Raw genomic sequence first — 15679 nt, forward strand, 5'->3', positions numbered from 1 at the left:
AATAGCAAAAGAACTAATAATCCCACTAAAAAGTGGGCAAATAATGCATTTCTAATGTAAGAATTTTATATCCTGCACACCTACCTTGGAGGGTGATGGAGGAAAGAAGGGCTTCCCCACCTCTTGTCACCAGAATGTGTATTACTGCCTATTCTGCCCACACTGAAAGCAGGCCCTGTGAGCACACCATTGCTCGTCCCCCAGGAGATAACTGGGCTAAGTCAGTTTTCTGTTGTGTGTGTGTGTGTGTGTGTGTGTGTGTGTAGCTGCATGTACATATACCCTTTGACACAGCAATTCAACTTCTGGGAATTTTGGTTGAGTAGAAGCCAGAGATAATATTAAATATTCTACAAAGCACAGAACAGCCCCTCACAACAAAGAATAATAAGACAAATTCTATCTAAAACATCAATATTGCCTGGGCTGAGAAAATCTGCACCAGAGCGTGTGATCCCGGGGAAAGCAAAGAAGGTACACAATGCCTTTTATAGTCTAGTTTTGGAATCACACATTGCTACTTCTGCTACATTCTATTCATTAGAAACAAGCCACTAAGTACAGCCCACACTCAAGAGAAGCAGAATTAAGCTTCATCTTTTGAAGAAAAGAGTATCACAGAATTGTGAACATATTTTACGACAAGACCAATCTGTCCTCTAGCCACAAATTATTTACATTCTTTTCATGTGCAAAATATACTTACCCCACAGCCCCACCCTTACAAAATCCTCCCATAACTCCTTTACAGCATCAGCTTGGAATCCAGAATGTTAGAATCTAAACCAGGCGCAGGTACAGATGAGACTGCTTACATGTACTTCCTAAGTACAATTATTCTAATATCTTTCTTTTCAATCTGAAGACAGAAAGGTACATGCCTATCCCTCCCACCCCCACCCCTGTAACACCACCCAACATATAATGGTAGAACAGACACAATATAATCACCATATACAATCCTATTCCAAAAATAGGAGAAAATAGAGGCATATAGGAGTCACTGCTCTGTGGCAATTCTGAAAAGCAGCCAAGAAAATTGTAGAAGTTCCTCAATTAGAACTTTGTTCAACTAGGAATAATTCTCCATGGCCTTTGTTTCCACTTTCTTGGTTCTGTCCTCTGAGTCATCTGTTCTATAATGGAAACACATATGTGTACCTGAGAAGTTCTCTCAGTCTGCTTTCTGCCAATAGAATTATGGAGATCCAGAGGCCTCTTTTCATTTCATACTGTCTTTGTCCCTTTTAGTCCAAGCTGGCAGTTTTTATGCCAATACAATTCTTTGAAAAACTTTACAGATTTCCAGTGATTCTTATTGGGTCCACACCATTTTTCAAAAGCCAAATCTACAAATCAATTCAAGATAAGCCCTTCTCTACCAGGGCTTCTGGTAAAGAAAATCATCTTCAGCTTCTTGGAAGCTTTATTTGTTTGATCAAGAGAAACTGTAGCACATTTAAGAAAATTTTAGGGAGCCTTTTGTCTAGTTGAACAGTATGCTGAGGCACCAACTTTTATCTTTCTGAGGTCTTAACAAATGATTTAACAGTTACATCCTTACATCCTTGGATTCTTCTTTAGACCATGTTTTCCTGGCAATGTCCTGGATTTTATCTTTGCCCCAAACTATTCCTTAATTTAAACATTATCTGCTATCCAAGAGGCTAGACATTTTCAAAACCACAAAATCCTGGTTCCTCTTTTTAAGTTGTCCTGCTTTAGCTTATCTATTTCTTCTTGCATTTTGCTGTAAGCAGCAAATGGAAACCAGGCAGTATCTTCAACATTCTATATAAAAATCTCCTTCCTTAGATCACCCAGCTCATCAGCTGCCTTTTCTACATTCCATGTGGCTAAACTTTATGCTATTTCATAACAAGGAGACCATTTCTCCCACTTCCCAATAACATTTACCTCATTTTCCGACAAGCTGTCACCTCCTCAAAGGCTTCTACTAACAGTGTTTCTAAGGCCCTTGAAGCTTTTACTAACACTCTTCTCAAAATTTTCCAGCTTCCACCCCACTACCCAGTTCTTCTCCCTCCCACACTTTAGGTTCCTATTATAGCAGCACTCCACTTCCAGGTAACAAAATATTAGTTACCTATTACTGCTTAACAAATAAATCTTAAACTTAATGGCTTAAAACAACAAATACTATAGTGGTTTCTGTGATTCAAGAATTCAAGAACAATTTAGTGGTTCTGGCTCAGGATCTCCCATAAGACTGCAGCCAGGATGTCAGCAGGGGTTGCAGTCTCATCTGAAGACTTACTAGGAACTGGAGGATCCACTTCCTAGATGGCTTGCCCCATGGCTGCTATAAGAAGGCTTTAGCTCCTTGCTATGTGGGCCTCTCCATAGACAACTTTAGTGTCCTCACAACATGGCAGCTAGACACTCCCAGAACAGATGATCCAAGTGAGAACAAGAAGGAAGCCACAATTTCACCTGATGTGATCAGGACTTAGAAATCAGGCATCATCACCTTTCCCACATTGTCTTCATTAGAAGCAAGTCACTAAGTACAGCCCACTAACTACAGTCACTAACTACACTTGAGTGGAGGGAATTAGACACCACATTTTGAAAAAGCATCAAATAATTTGTGGAGTTTTTTTTTTGTTTGTTTGTTTGTTTTTTTTTTTTTTTTTTTTTTTTTTTTTTACAGAGTCTTGCTCTGTCGCCCAGGCTGGTGATCTTGGCTCACTGCAAGCTCCACCCTCCAGGGTTCACACCATTCTCGCTGCCTCAGCCTCCCGAGTAGTCTGGGACTATAGGCCCCACCACCATGCCCGGCTAATTTTGTTCTTGCATTTTTTAGTAGAGACAGGGTTTCACCCATGTAGCCAGAATGGTCTCGATCTCCTGACCTTCGTGATCCACCTGCCTTGGCCTCCCAAAGTGCTGGGATTACAGGCCCGTGAGCCACTGGGCCCAGCCAATTTAATGGACATACCTTAAACAAACACAAATCCCCAAATCAGGGCATCTTTGGATTTTCTAAGAAATATCATCGTCTTGAAACTGTTTGAACTGGGAGAGAGAGAGATATTGACTGTTGAGTTTGCCAAGTTAAACATATTTGAGGCCGGGCCGCGGTGGCTCAAGCCTGTAATCCCAGCACTTTGGGAGCCGAGATGGCGGATCACGAGGTCAGGAGATCGAGACCATCCTGACTAACACGGTGAAAACCTCGTCTCTACTAAAAATACAAAAACCTAGCCGGGGCGAGGTGCGGGCGCCTGTAGTCCCCAGCTACTCCGAGGCTGAGCAGGAGATATGGCATAAACCGGGAGGCGAGCTTGCAGTGAGCTGAGACACGGCCACTGCACTCCAGCCCGGGCGACAGAAGCAGACTTCCGTCTCAAAAAAAAAAAAAAAAAAGACATCATTTGAATCACAGCTTTGTAGGATACCTTATGTGAAGACAGAACATTGTTTGGAAAAAATGAGACCCTGAATCCTGAAATGGGAATATATGGGAAGGTATGGTGGGCTCCAAGTACCCTAAACTCCCAACCCTATGAAAATAGGCTACTCAGATCATCTGCTGCAGAGAGCATCGTTGGCTGGTGGACCAAATTGCTGCCTCCCTGGATCCTCCACCCTCACACTGAGGCCATGCTTCTCAATGGCTACCCCTAGCCAATGACTGAGCATACCAGAAGCACCAAGGTAGTCCCATTCTGGCAATACGTGAAACTCCTCCTCTAGGCAACTTCAGCTTGAGGACTTCGCACTGGACTGGTGAAACCTTTATTTGAATTGTACTGCAGTCCAAGATTCTTCTTATACCAATCCTCTTTCCTTATTCCTTCCACGGATATAAAACAGGCATTATAGTCTAAAGCCTCTCTCTATCTCTTCCCATTCCTTCCCTCAGTAAAGCTCATGAACATCTATTCCCATCTTGCCATCTGCTTCTTGGCACACCTGAATTAATGCAGCCTTCCTCATCAGAGAAAATCTCCCTTCATGATGAGGCTTTTTCCATCTTTCATGAAGACTCTGTAATGTTATTCTTTGTGGTAGTAACCTTACTGGAGGTAGGGGAAACCAATTCTCTTCATTCTTTGCTCCTAACTTCCCTCATTGCCTTGAATTCTACAGTCAATAAGGTACTAGAGACAGGTTGTACCAACTCACAAAGGTCAACTGACAAAGTTTCAAGAATTTAGTGAGCTGACTGCTAAACACAACCGTTATTAAAACAAATTGTATATACTTACAGTTAAATAAATGATGTGAAAAACAAAGATAATTACAAACTCATCACTTCCTAGTTGACAACTTTTTATTATTATCTATGCTCCTCAGATTATTTATATGTATTATAACTGGGTGTTGGAAATACGCTGTAACGGTGTGCTGCTTGCACTTGTCTTTGAATTTTGGAGGCCAGATTTAGACATGCTATTTCAGCTCGTTTTTTCAATAATCTGAGAGGTTGCCAATTTTGAGTGCAGCCTTAAGCAAGAGTATGCTTTCTCACTGTTCCAGGAAGCTCTGTCTTCTGATCCAGTGGATCCGATGTTATTGAAATGCCTGTGGCAGATAGGGCTACTGAATGCAGCTTTGGAACAGAGCTTTGGAACATCCAGCACAGGCTCTCAGAGTTTTGCAGGCAAGCCACGGATTCTGTGGCATGTAACTTTTCTTCTTTTGAGAAACAGATCTTGGCTTGTTGCTGGGCACTGGTAAATACAGCAGCCTAATCTCATGGCTAGTGCTCATAATAAGCTGGGGGCTACCTGATCCACCACGCCATAAAGTCAGCTAACATTTAGTGTGTGTGCACAGCGTGCCAAGCTCTGCTCTAAGTACTTCACTTGTAACATTTCCTTTAATCCTCACCACATTTCTGGGAAATAGTACTGTTATTGTAATCATTCCTATTTTAGATGAGAAAATTGAAGCAGAGAGAGGATAAAAGCAATTTGACCATAGCCATATATCTAATAAGTGGCAGGACTTGGTTAGAACACAGGCTCTCTGGCTTCAAAGTACACATATTAAATTACCAAATTGTATTGCTTCTTATGATCAAGTGAAAGTTTCCTATATAAGATCGGGCTTGAGCAGAAATTGCAGACACAACAAATTGCAAGGTGTTCCCACTCCTACCACATTACCATTTCTTCCTCAGCCTACACCTCTGACTTCATGGTATGTTCTCTAAGTCCAACTGACTAGACAGCAACCAGCACAATATGATAGTACCAGCCACAAGTGGACTATGGCAACATTATAGCCCAACTTGAGGGTGGCCCTGAAGATCAACAAAGGGGAATCTTCCAGAAGGCAGAATTTTAAGCATTTCATCTTGCTGACCACCTTGTCTGAAAGGAAAAATGGTATGAGGTACAGATATCACCAGTTAATGGTCATTAGCTGACGGTATAGCTCAGCAGCCAAGATATGGAAGGATCAAGAATGCAAGTCCGGCGACAAGGATGTTTGGAGGAAGAGGTATCTATGGGATCTCTGAGAATGAATCCAGAGTATGAGGATATTTGGTTCTTTGTGAATGCCACCCAAAGGCCTCCACTGGAGAGGAAGTGCTCAACAGTCAAGAGAAGAGGTTGATCTGGCCCCTGCAACCCTCTCCTTTCTGCAGGCACTCCAGTGTTGCCCAATGAGCCAAGTAGGCATAGTAGCAGAAACACAGGCTACACAGGGGTTCAGCAACTTGGATTTCCCTCTCAAACCTGATCTGGCCACTGCCTCTGTATGATATTCATTTGTCCAGGAAATAAAACTAAAGTCCCTGATATGAATTAGGCTTGAATGGAACAAAGCCAGGAACAATGTGCCTGGGGAAAGAAGTGGATTCTTTCCAGACCACCACTTCCAGTAGCCTCTGCTGCTCAGCACCTGAAAGCCAGACTGGCTTGCAGAGGATCAGCTCTCTCCTTGGTGCTCCCTTGGACTTCCAAACATGTGGGCACTTTAATGAGTTGAAACATTAAGAGAGTTTGGGAAATGCAGCCATTAGTTTTCCAGCCTCTACAGTAGGAAGGCAAGCTAGAAGGGGGACATAATGGTTGTTGAGAGAGTGGGTTCAAAGAATGTCCCAGACTTCTTCTATTATCATGAAAGGGGCAGTAATTTATCTTTACTGGAATAGTAACTTATTCTGGATTGGGATTTGCTGACCCTGCCTAACAAATTTCTGCCGACACCAACATTCATTATTTATTCTGTACCAGCAACCAATACATGCTGTTTTTCCCATATTCAGCATACATGGGTGTAGCATCAGGAGGAGCACCTCCTTCAGAACCACTTGCAAAACTGTTACTTCTTAGCCCCATGAACTGGGTTCTGGTGATTTAAAAATTTGAGACAAGGTGTCTATCAGTAGAAAAAAAATAATAGTTCCATTGAATTAGAATCTGAGACTGCCACATGGTCATTGTATGGACTCCTCGTGATCCTTGAAGAACAAGAAAAACAGAGAGCTATATGAATCATCAATAACAATTGGAAATTGATTGACAATAGAGTCATGGAAATCAAAGGACCCCTTGGAGTTCCACCTAGTGTTGTCATGTCTTCTAATAAAAATGTCCTGGCTGGTTAGGACCACCAAGGCTCAGGCCCTTTGTGAATAAAGGTTTAGGTCATTCCCTTAAGTAAATATTTCCTAACAGTTAAGGGACTGGCCAAAGGTGAAAAGAATGTGAAATGGGAAGTGGAGAAGGGAAATTATATATAGCAACTATGGCCTCTTGATCATTTGTATAAATGAATACTGTTGCATCTATCTGCATTTTCTTTCGTGCCATGTCATGTATATGTCATTTTTTTTTAAGTTTCTTCCTCTTCCCTTGTTTCTTTCTCCACTAAGTGTGTGTTGTCAGTGGTCAAATTTACTAGGTAGTCAGTGCAGCATACAGATTACTGAGATGAGGTCATGACAGACCCAGAGGATGAAAGGCCACCCCCCAGGGATTTTGTATTTGAAGGCAGATGGAGTAATGGATAAAACTTTGAACTCATCACTTTTGAGAACATGATTGTGTCCTCTTCTGCAAGAGAGATGGTTGTACTAATTAGAAGAAAAGTGTTTTTTGTTTGTTTCTTATGCTTTTTTCTTTATGAAAAAAAAGTAGATACTGATATTGGGCATTCAAAAGGCTAGTAATCTGAACTCCATAGTCTAAGAGGCACCTGAACTCCCTGACCTATGGGGGCAGAGTCCCCTTACACTGTAGGAGCTAGAAATGCCATATACTACTTTTCTCTGCCCACCTCACTCATAGGCATGGATCTGGCTCCACCAGTCAAGTGCCTCATCGGAGACCCTGAGATGAGTAGGCAGAACCCACACTGGACATGGATGCTGCTGCTGGTTAAGGTGCTGACACTAGTGTTGTATCTATGTATTGGGGAACCAGCCCCCAATATTTCAAAGTAGGTTCTTTTCTATTTTCCCTAAGTGTCAACCAGTCTGAGAAATAAAGAGAAATAGTACAAAGAGAGAAATTTTATAGCTGGGCCTCTGGGGATGTCATCACATATTGGTAGGACTGTGATGGTGATCCTGAGCTGCAAAACCAGCAAGTTTTTATTAGGGATTTCAAAAGGAATAGGGAGTGGGTCACAGAGATCACATGGTTCAAAGGGTAATAAAAGATCACAAGGCAAAAGGGCAGAGCAGGATCACAAGGCAAGGGCAAAATTAGAATTACCAATGATGGCCTATGTCCTGCTGTACATGCATTGTCTTGATAAACATCTTAACAGGAAACAGGGTTTGAGAGCAGACAACCAGTCTGACTAGAATTTACCAGGCTGGAATTTCTCAATCCTAGTAAGCCTGAGGGCACTACAGGAGACCAGGGCATATTTCGTCCCTTATCTCAACCGCATAAGACAGACACTCCCAGAGTGGTCATCTATAGGCCTACCCCTGGGAATGCATTCCTTCCCCAGGGTTATCAATTATTAAAATTCTTTGCTGGGAAAAGAATTCAGCGATATTTCTCCTACTCACACGTCCATTTATAGGCTACCTGCAGGAAGAAAATATGGCTCTATTCTGCCTGACTCTGCCAACAGTCAGATCTTATGGTTATCTTTCCTTGTTCCCTGAAAATCGCTGTTATTCTGTTCTTTTCAGGGTGCCCTGATTTCATACTGTTCAAACACACATGTTTTACAAACAATTTGTACAGTTAATGCAATCATCACAGGGTCCTGAGGTGACATACATCCTCAGCTTATGAAGATGATGGGATTAAGAGATTAAAGACAGGCATAGGAAGAACTAGTATTTTCTATGTCCTTTTGCTAGTCTATGTTTTCTGATTTTCCCAATATAAGCATTAACTTTTTTTTAGAGACAGGATCTCACTCTGTCACCTAGGCTGAAAGGCACTGTCATGATTATAGTTCACTGCAGCCTTGAACTACTGGATTCAAGCCATCCTCCTGACTCGACCTCCCAAAGCACTGGGATTATAGATGTGAGTGGTCACATCCAGACAGTATTAACATTTTAAAGAAAATATAATTTTTTAAAGGTAATTAAAATACATGTCACCTTGAGTTTCCATTAAACCTTCTGACCTATGCCCTTATGTTATAGATACACATTTATTATCAACACTAACATGCCTGTCTTAGTCCATTTGTGTTGCTGCAAAGGAATACCTGAGGCTGGGTAATCTTTAAGAGAAGAAATTTATTTGGTTCACAGCTCTACAGGGTGTACAGGAAGCATGGTACCAGCATCTGCTTCTGGTGAGGGCTTCAGGATTCTTCCACTTGTGGCAAAAGCAAAGGGGAGCTGGCATGTGCCACTTTATTCACAAGAGAGAGGAGGAGGAGCCAAGCTCTTTACAATAACCAGTTCTCACAGGAACTAAGAGTGAGAATTCACTCACTCCTGTGAGAATGGCACCAAGTCATTCATGAGAGATCCACCCCCCTGACTGAAACACCTCAAACCAGTCCCCACCTCCAACACTGGGGATCAAGCTGCAACATAAGATTTAGTGGGGCCAAACAGACAATATTCACCCATGGCAATGTCGACAAAAGGAAAAAATAACTCAGTAAATTTAATTCAAAATGAAAGAAAATAATATTGTAAAGGAAAAGAAAGGAGGTACTCACTCAATACCAGGGGAAGAACCTGGGAAAAAAGCAATAGAGTAATTCTGTTTTATTTATGGCTTTATTTATTTTACAAATAGTTGATATACCTATATAATATTCACAGTGCTACAAAATGTGAGAAGATTACATGTGAATATTGATCTCACAGGTGATAAAGTATACAAAATGTTGATTAACTGAAGCAGAAATCCACTGAGAAATGTTTATAACCATCAGGTACTACGTTTACAGATGTTGCCAAGTCAAAGTTCAACATCCACAGTGGGACACTCATCACAAATTCTGTTTAATCTTTAAAAGGAGACAGAGAAAAGCCAAGTACGTAGTAATAAAATCTGCCTAATCATTCTCCTGTGATTCTTCTATGCTTGAGTTCATTTTATAGGAGTCTTACTACATGCACGTTTACATTCCTTCCCAATATACATATTCTCAAGGAACTAAAAAAAAATGAGAGAACCTTCATTAGACTGACAAACAAAACTTGTACAGTACAGTCCTCCCCACAATCACTACCATACCCAACTCAAACTTTCACACTCTAATATATATCTTTATACTACGCAAAAAATGTTAATAATCTGACCGTGATAGATGCTGGTCTTTGAAAGGTAGTCACACAGTATCAGAAACACTCAGATGGAATTCACACTTGTTCTGTGCCCAAGTCTGGCCCAGCCCAGCTCAATATAGCCTTGTGCTGCCCATCCCTGCTACTAAGGCTTGGGACCCATCTGTGCAGCAGAGGGAATGAGGCTGTGGGTGATGCATCAAGTAGATAATCCAGCAGCAAATACTGGAATGTGTAGGTAAGTGCGTATGTTCACGTAACATATGTGAATGTATATATATACAGGAGGTTAAAAAAAGAATGTTCACATATAGATTTAAGTAAGAAATAACTGTGTATACACACATACATATTTATAAACTCTGTGTGTGTATATGCATATATATCTTGTTCCCTGTGATAGAGTCCCTTTTCTCTTTCAGTTGAAATTTTATTGATAAAATAAGAATATAGGATGTAAGAATAAAGGGACAAAATATTGTAGGGTTTTGAGTGACTGGTGTTCTCAGAGGACTCTGTTGTGACCAGGGGCATAATTTCTCTAGTCAATGTGACTGAAAAGAGGATAGCCAGTGTGTCAGGCATGCTTCCTTTTGCCCAAAACTGAACTAAATGTTCATCAATAGCATGGACTGAATCAACAGGAGACACATCAAAATGAAAAAAAGAAATCTGTTTGCCATTAAAATGTTAAGATACAAAATGAGTAATATCAACAGCAAATAAGGATTTATATATACACACACATATACCACAGAAGTATATCTTCACATACCTAATATGGACATGTAAACACATAATTATGTAACATTAAAGCTACATATGCATATTTTATATTTTATATATTATATATAAATATAGTTATGCAAGCCTCATACACAGATTAGGCAGTTATTTGTATAAGTACATTAAATATATCTAGCAGACCTAGTATTGATGTTCAAACTAAAGGAGTTCCTCCAAACCAGTTCTATAATGGAGTTTCTCAATCTCAAATCTCCATCTCATGCTCTAGACTTGCCTGATTTAACTTTGAAACTTGTCTGATTCTGAACTTGGTCCTACATTTATTTAATAGCAGTATCAGCTATTGTTAGTTCTATCACTCTTGGAAAAGCAGAAATCAAATCTCGCATTTCCAGGAACTTCTGACCATCTCAGTTGCACTGTTCCCTAAAGACCCCAAGGTATGTGCACACAGAGGACAGTGGACAAATGCATGACGTTATCAGCTATGACTTCAGCCCTAGATGCCTATCTTGTCTCCTGCTGCAGTAACAGAGCTAATCTGGGCACACTGCTTGAGGCAGCAGGCCCTCCCACTCCATGTTCCCTTCTGCCAACCTCCCACCCCACCCGTTACAAGTGATTGTCCAAAGGGGGACCACATTGTGTGGAGATGCTGGGGTTAGCTTTACAAGTTAGTAAGGGGAAACCAGGAGGCAGAAAAGAAGAAAGGAAAAAAAGACAGACGACACTGGCCAGGCTCCCCAGGAAGTGAACTTTTGCCTTAGCCCGTTTCCACTTGAGGCAGAGCTAATAGTGCAATGATAAAATTGCAAATCCCAACTCTATTTTGTCCTAACCCAAGCCACAGCTCTTTGTCCTTAGACAAGCATGTAAAGGAGACTTGAAAACATCCTAGAAAATTCAGGGTGTTGAATAACAGTTGGAATTTGCAAGGTCCATGCCCTGTACATAGACCTCCTATTGAGGCCAAACCCAAGGAAGATGAGTCAAAGATCAGCAGGGAAATAGTATCTCTGACAGTAGCAGAAACCAAATAAGCAGAATAAAAAGGGCAAAATGCCATATCCTCTCTCTGAGTCCCCGTCTGGGGAAAAGCACGCCCTTTCTTTCAGGGGCCTGTCTTGGTATGTGCCTGTGAAAGAACTATTTGGGTTTACCAGGGTCATAACCTCTTCCCATCAACAACTGTGAGCCACGAAGCCCCTCAGCAGGGCCTTCTGAAATAACCCTTTACTCACACGTGGCATCCTGTAGCCCCTGCTTAGAATGAAATCCTTAAGGGCAACTGTTCCGTGAAGGTCTGCAAGTAACTCCTCCTAAAAGAGTACCCACATAAGAAAGGGGTCAGCCACCAGAAGCTTGATTTCATATTTGTTCTCATTAAAAGCATTTAGCTCTTTATAAAGTATCTCATTTTAATCCATATCCTTCTTGTTTTTGAGTATGTGTGTAATGTTCCTGAGTTGATGAATATGAAGGCTTTTAAAGATGTCCAGCTTTCTCTCCTTCTCCTACCCTTTTCCTTATGCCCGTATTAAGGATGGGCAATACATTTTAGCAATTAGACAATTATTGACCTATGATGTCTGGAATCTAACCTAGTTAAGATTAACAGTATGTCCACAAATCATAGATCTTAACTTCGAAGGACATGACAATCAAAACTGATTTGATCAGTCCCAACATCTGTGATATTTATGCATCTTTTGGTTTTCTTTACATTTATTTTAATTTAAAATCGGATGCAAAAGTTTATATAATTGCAATTCAGTACTTTAAGACCATTTCACCTTCCAAACCAAATCTATCAAGAATAGTCAAAACTCATGAGTCCCCAGAAAGACAGTCATGTTGTCATAGTACTTACCAGTACCCCATAGTGCCTGTGTCTTGTAAACTGGGGTGCCACAGTCTAGTGGTACCACCTATAGTTGATAAGGTAAACCATTCCTCAGGCATTAAAAAGGTGTGATTTATAAAAATTGTTGTAGAACAATTCCATTGTTATGAATCCTTCCTGTGTCTAAACTGCCTGATAAACAATCTTTTACTATATGAGTTATACCAGTTATATTTCCAAAATTTAAATAATACTACTTTATTCGCTCACTGTAACCATTTTGGAAAACATCTTTATAGCATTTATCATCAAAATGAAATATGTTTTGTAAAATTTTTGAAGTCTTTAAGACTTAGTCATTAAGAATATGTTCTTAAAAGAGAACTCTAGACACCTTAAAGCAAAAGTTTGTAGCTATTTTCTTTTAAATATTAGAGAAAATGATATTACCTTTTATAATAAAAGTGTAACTGGAATAGCTTTATGTTGTATATTAAATTCACATAAACTCAGGCTCTCCAAAATCATACTAAGAAATTCTGCCAAACATTATTTACATAATTTTGAGACTTATATAAACATGTGGTGCTCATAAATTTGTGTCATACCTCATACCTGAAAATAAGAATTTATATTCAGTACTGGAAAAGATTAAAATGACCATCCTTCCTGTCTTAGCTTTCCAATCTGAAGAAGACAACTGATGAGTGATTACTGATGAATAATAAGTCTAATTCGTATTGTATTTTGCTTTCTCAAAGTGTTTTCACATCTGTTATCTGGGAGAAGTTTGGGGTCTGTTGAAAAAGAGAAGAGGTTTGCAAATATCCTCATTTAGAGTACTATGCAAGTGTTTCATCAATATTTCCAAATTTCCAGGGCTATAATGAGTATCTTCTTTCCATTAGCTACTTTTACACAAGAAATGAGCAGGCACAGAGCTTATCTGTAGTAAAATTAGAGCACATCCTTATTGTGAGTGTTTGTTGCTTTGGAATATCAAACAGTGCTTAACCTTTGCCCCTTTCCTCTCAGACAGATCCTACAACTTGAATGAATTGCCTAAAAGAAATTTCCTGGCTGAAATTTTGAATGTTTTGGCATTCACCCATAGCTGATAGGAAACAAGCTTCACGTTTTGTTACCCAAAGAGAACTCATGACATCACATCTATTCTGGGCACTGAGGTGGTCCTACCAAGTCACACCGCCCTTTGAACAATTATTCTTGGAATAAATTGTTCCAAGAATGTTAAAATACCATGAGTAGAGATGTCATGTCTACCACAAAGCCAGGAGATTCCACGTCTTGCTTATTACATATTCTCCATAACATGACTTGGCTTTCTCCTTGCTGAATTCAATATGCAAGGTGGAGGGCTTTCAGGAGGCTTTGTATTACACCACAGAGTCTAGTTCAGTATGAGGGTGGCAGACACACTGTGATCATCTTAAGCTCAGATGATCGAATCTCAGTATAAATACATACCTGTTCCTGCAATTCCTTTTTAAAATTCTCCTCTTGAGCTTTATGTGAGACCTCAGGGTCAACCAGAGGCTCGTCTGCTCTTTGCTTTTTCCACAACTTGGGGTTCAAATACCACGCTCCATACCTCATCTTCACCCACTTTGGCTTACAAGGATTCTATGGAGAGTAACATAATTCCCAGTGCCATTGATTTTTTGTTTGTTTGTCATTTCAAACATCTAAAGCTTAGCTTAGGAGAGCAGGATCATTACTTTGGAATTTAGGTTGGTCCTTGCCAAAGTATTTTGTGAAATTTCAGCATGCTTTGATTTTACAAAGTAAACATTAAAGTTCATGATTTAAAAAATAATGCAGTGGTTAATAACATGGCCTTTGGATTTTGACAGACCAGGGTTCAAATCCAGCTTTCCTCCCACTCAGTAGGTGTGAGATGATCAAGTTACATAAATTCTTCATCTGTAAAATGGAGATAACAATAGTATACACCCCCACAGGGCTGTTGTGAAGATTAAAGGAAAGAATGTATGTAAAGCAGCTAGAAATCATGTAAAAATCACATGTTTTCCCCTAGGGTAAAGACCTTGAATAATACTCAGTCAATCAAAATAGTAAGTTATTAGACAGTATGAGCCCAGCACTGTGCTCAGCCTTGCACATGCTACAATATTGTTTTATCAAACTGCTAACACCAAGCTTTTGCCTTATTTTTTTCTTTCTTTCTTTCTTTCTTTTTTTTTTTATTTTGTTATTTTTTTATTGAGACGGAGTCTCGCTCTATCACCCAGGCTGGAGTGCAGTGGCGTGATCTCGGCTCACTGCAAGCTCCGCCTCGCGGGTTCACGCCATTCTCCTGCCTCAGCCTCCAAGTGGCTGGGACTACAGGCACCCGCCACCACACCCGGCTAATTTTTTGTATTTTTAGTAGATACGGGGTTTCACCGTGTTAGCCAGGATGGTCTCGATCTCCTGATCTCATGATCTGCCCACCTCAGCCTCCTAAAGTGCTGGGCTTACAGGTGTGAGCCACCACGCCCGGCCAAGCTCCTGCCTTTTTAACTGGAAGAGAGAAAGAAGTAAATGAACATATCTCATTCCCTTCTTTCCGCCATTCCTCAGCAGTGCATCAAGGACGTTAGGAGAACCTCTTGTTGGTTTATAGACTGATACTGTGAATGCAATACCCACACTGTCTCATCACAAAGGGGGTCTAACTCTTGGGTGTTAGAAACATGAAACCACAAAGATTCTGGCCCTGTCTCCTCTCATGCACATTTAAACTATGTGGCGGAATGAGTGGGGCATTCTAGAGTCAAGCCAGATATGCTCTAAGACAGAGAGAATGGGACAGAGTAGACAGGAGGGAAATCTCTTCCAGCGCTGGATTCAGCGTTGTGATCTCTCAGCTCTGAGCATACAGACTGCCTTGCTATTTCCAGAGCGCCGCTGTCATGCTTCTGCCTCAGTGCCTCTACACACACTGTTCCCTTTACTATAATGTTTTTCCCCAAGACACACCCATGGCTTCCTCTTTTACCTATTTCATGTCATCTTTTCAGTGGCATCTTCCCTGGCCATCCAATTTAAAAAAGGGCAACCCCGGGCCGGGCGCAGTGGCTCACGCCTGTAATCCCAGCACTTTGGGAGGCCGAGGTGGGTGGATCACCTGAGGTCGGGAGTTTGAGATCAGCCTGGCTAACATGGTGAAACCCCGTCTCTAGTAAATACACAAAATTAGCTGGGCGTGGTGGCGCAGGCTTGTAGTCCCAGCTACTCCGGGGGCTGAGGCAGGAGAATCGCTTGAACCCAGGAGGCGGAGGTTGCAGTGAGCTGGGATCAGGCCACTGCACTCCAGCCTAGGTGACAGAGTGAGCCTCTATCTCCAAAAAAAAAAAAAAAAA

The 15679-nt window shown here is 40.9% G+C and overlaps 1 protein-coding gene across 2 annotated transcripts in view; it reads right to left on the bottom strand.

Annotated features, from left to right (window-relative positions):
- Positions 1 to 9176: 9176 nt before the first annotated feature.
- FAM47E (family with sequence similarity 47 member E) overlaps positions 9177 to 15679 on the bottom strand; it is a 33451-nt gene continuing 26948 nt past the window's right edge. The window contains exons 6-8 of one of the 2 annotated variants that reach the window (XM_017876563.1): positions 13782 to 13937; positions 11692 to 11769; positions 9177 to 9572 (exon numbers count right to left, since the gene is read on the bottom strand). In XM_017876563.1, the coding sequence (XP_017732052.1) occupies positions 9507 to 9572; positions 11692 to 11769; positions 13782 to 13937 (300 nt within the window). In that variant the 3' untranslated portion in view covers positions 9177 to 9506. Of the gene's footprint in view, positions 9573 to 11691; positions 11770 to 12908; positions 13091 to 13781; positions 13938 to 15679 lie in introns of those variants that run through there. The other variant, XR_001886463.1, reaches the window with a different exon arrangement.

Source organism: Rhinopithecus bieti, unplaced genomic scaffold (genome assembly GCF_001698545.2).
Source record: "Rhinopithecus bieti isolate Rb0 unplaced genomic scaffold, ASM169854v2 scaffold_8675, whole genome shotgun sequence".
Lineage (NCBI taxonomy): Eukaryota > Metazoa > Chordata > Mammalia > Primates > Cercopithecidae > Rhinopithecus > Rhinopithecus bieti.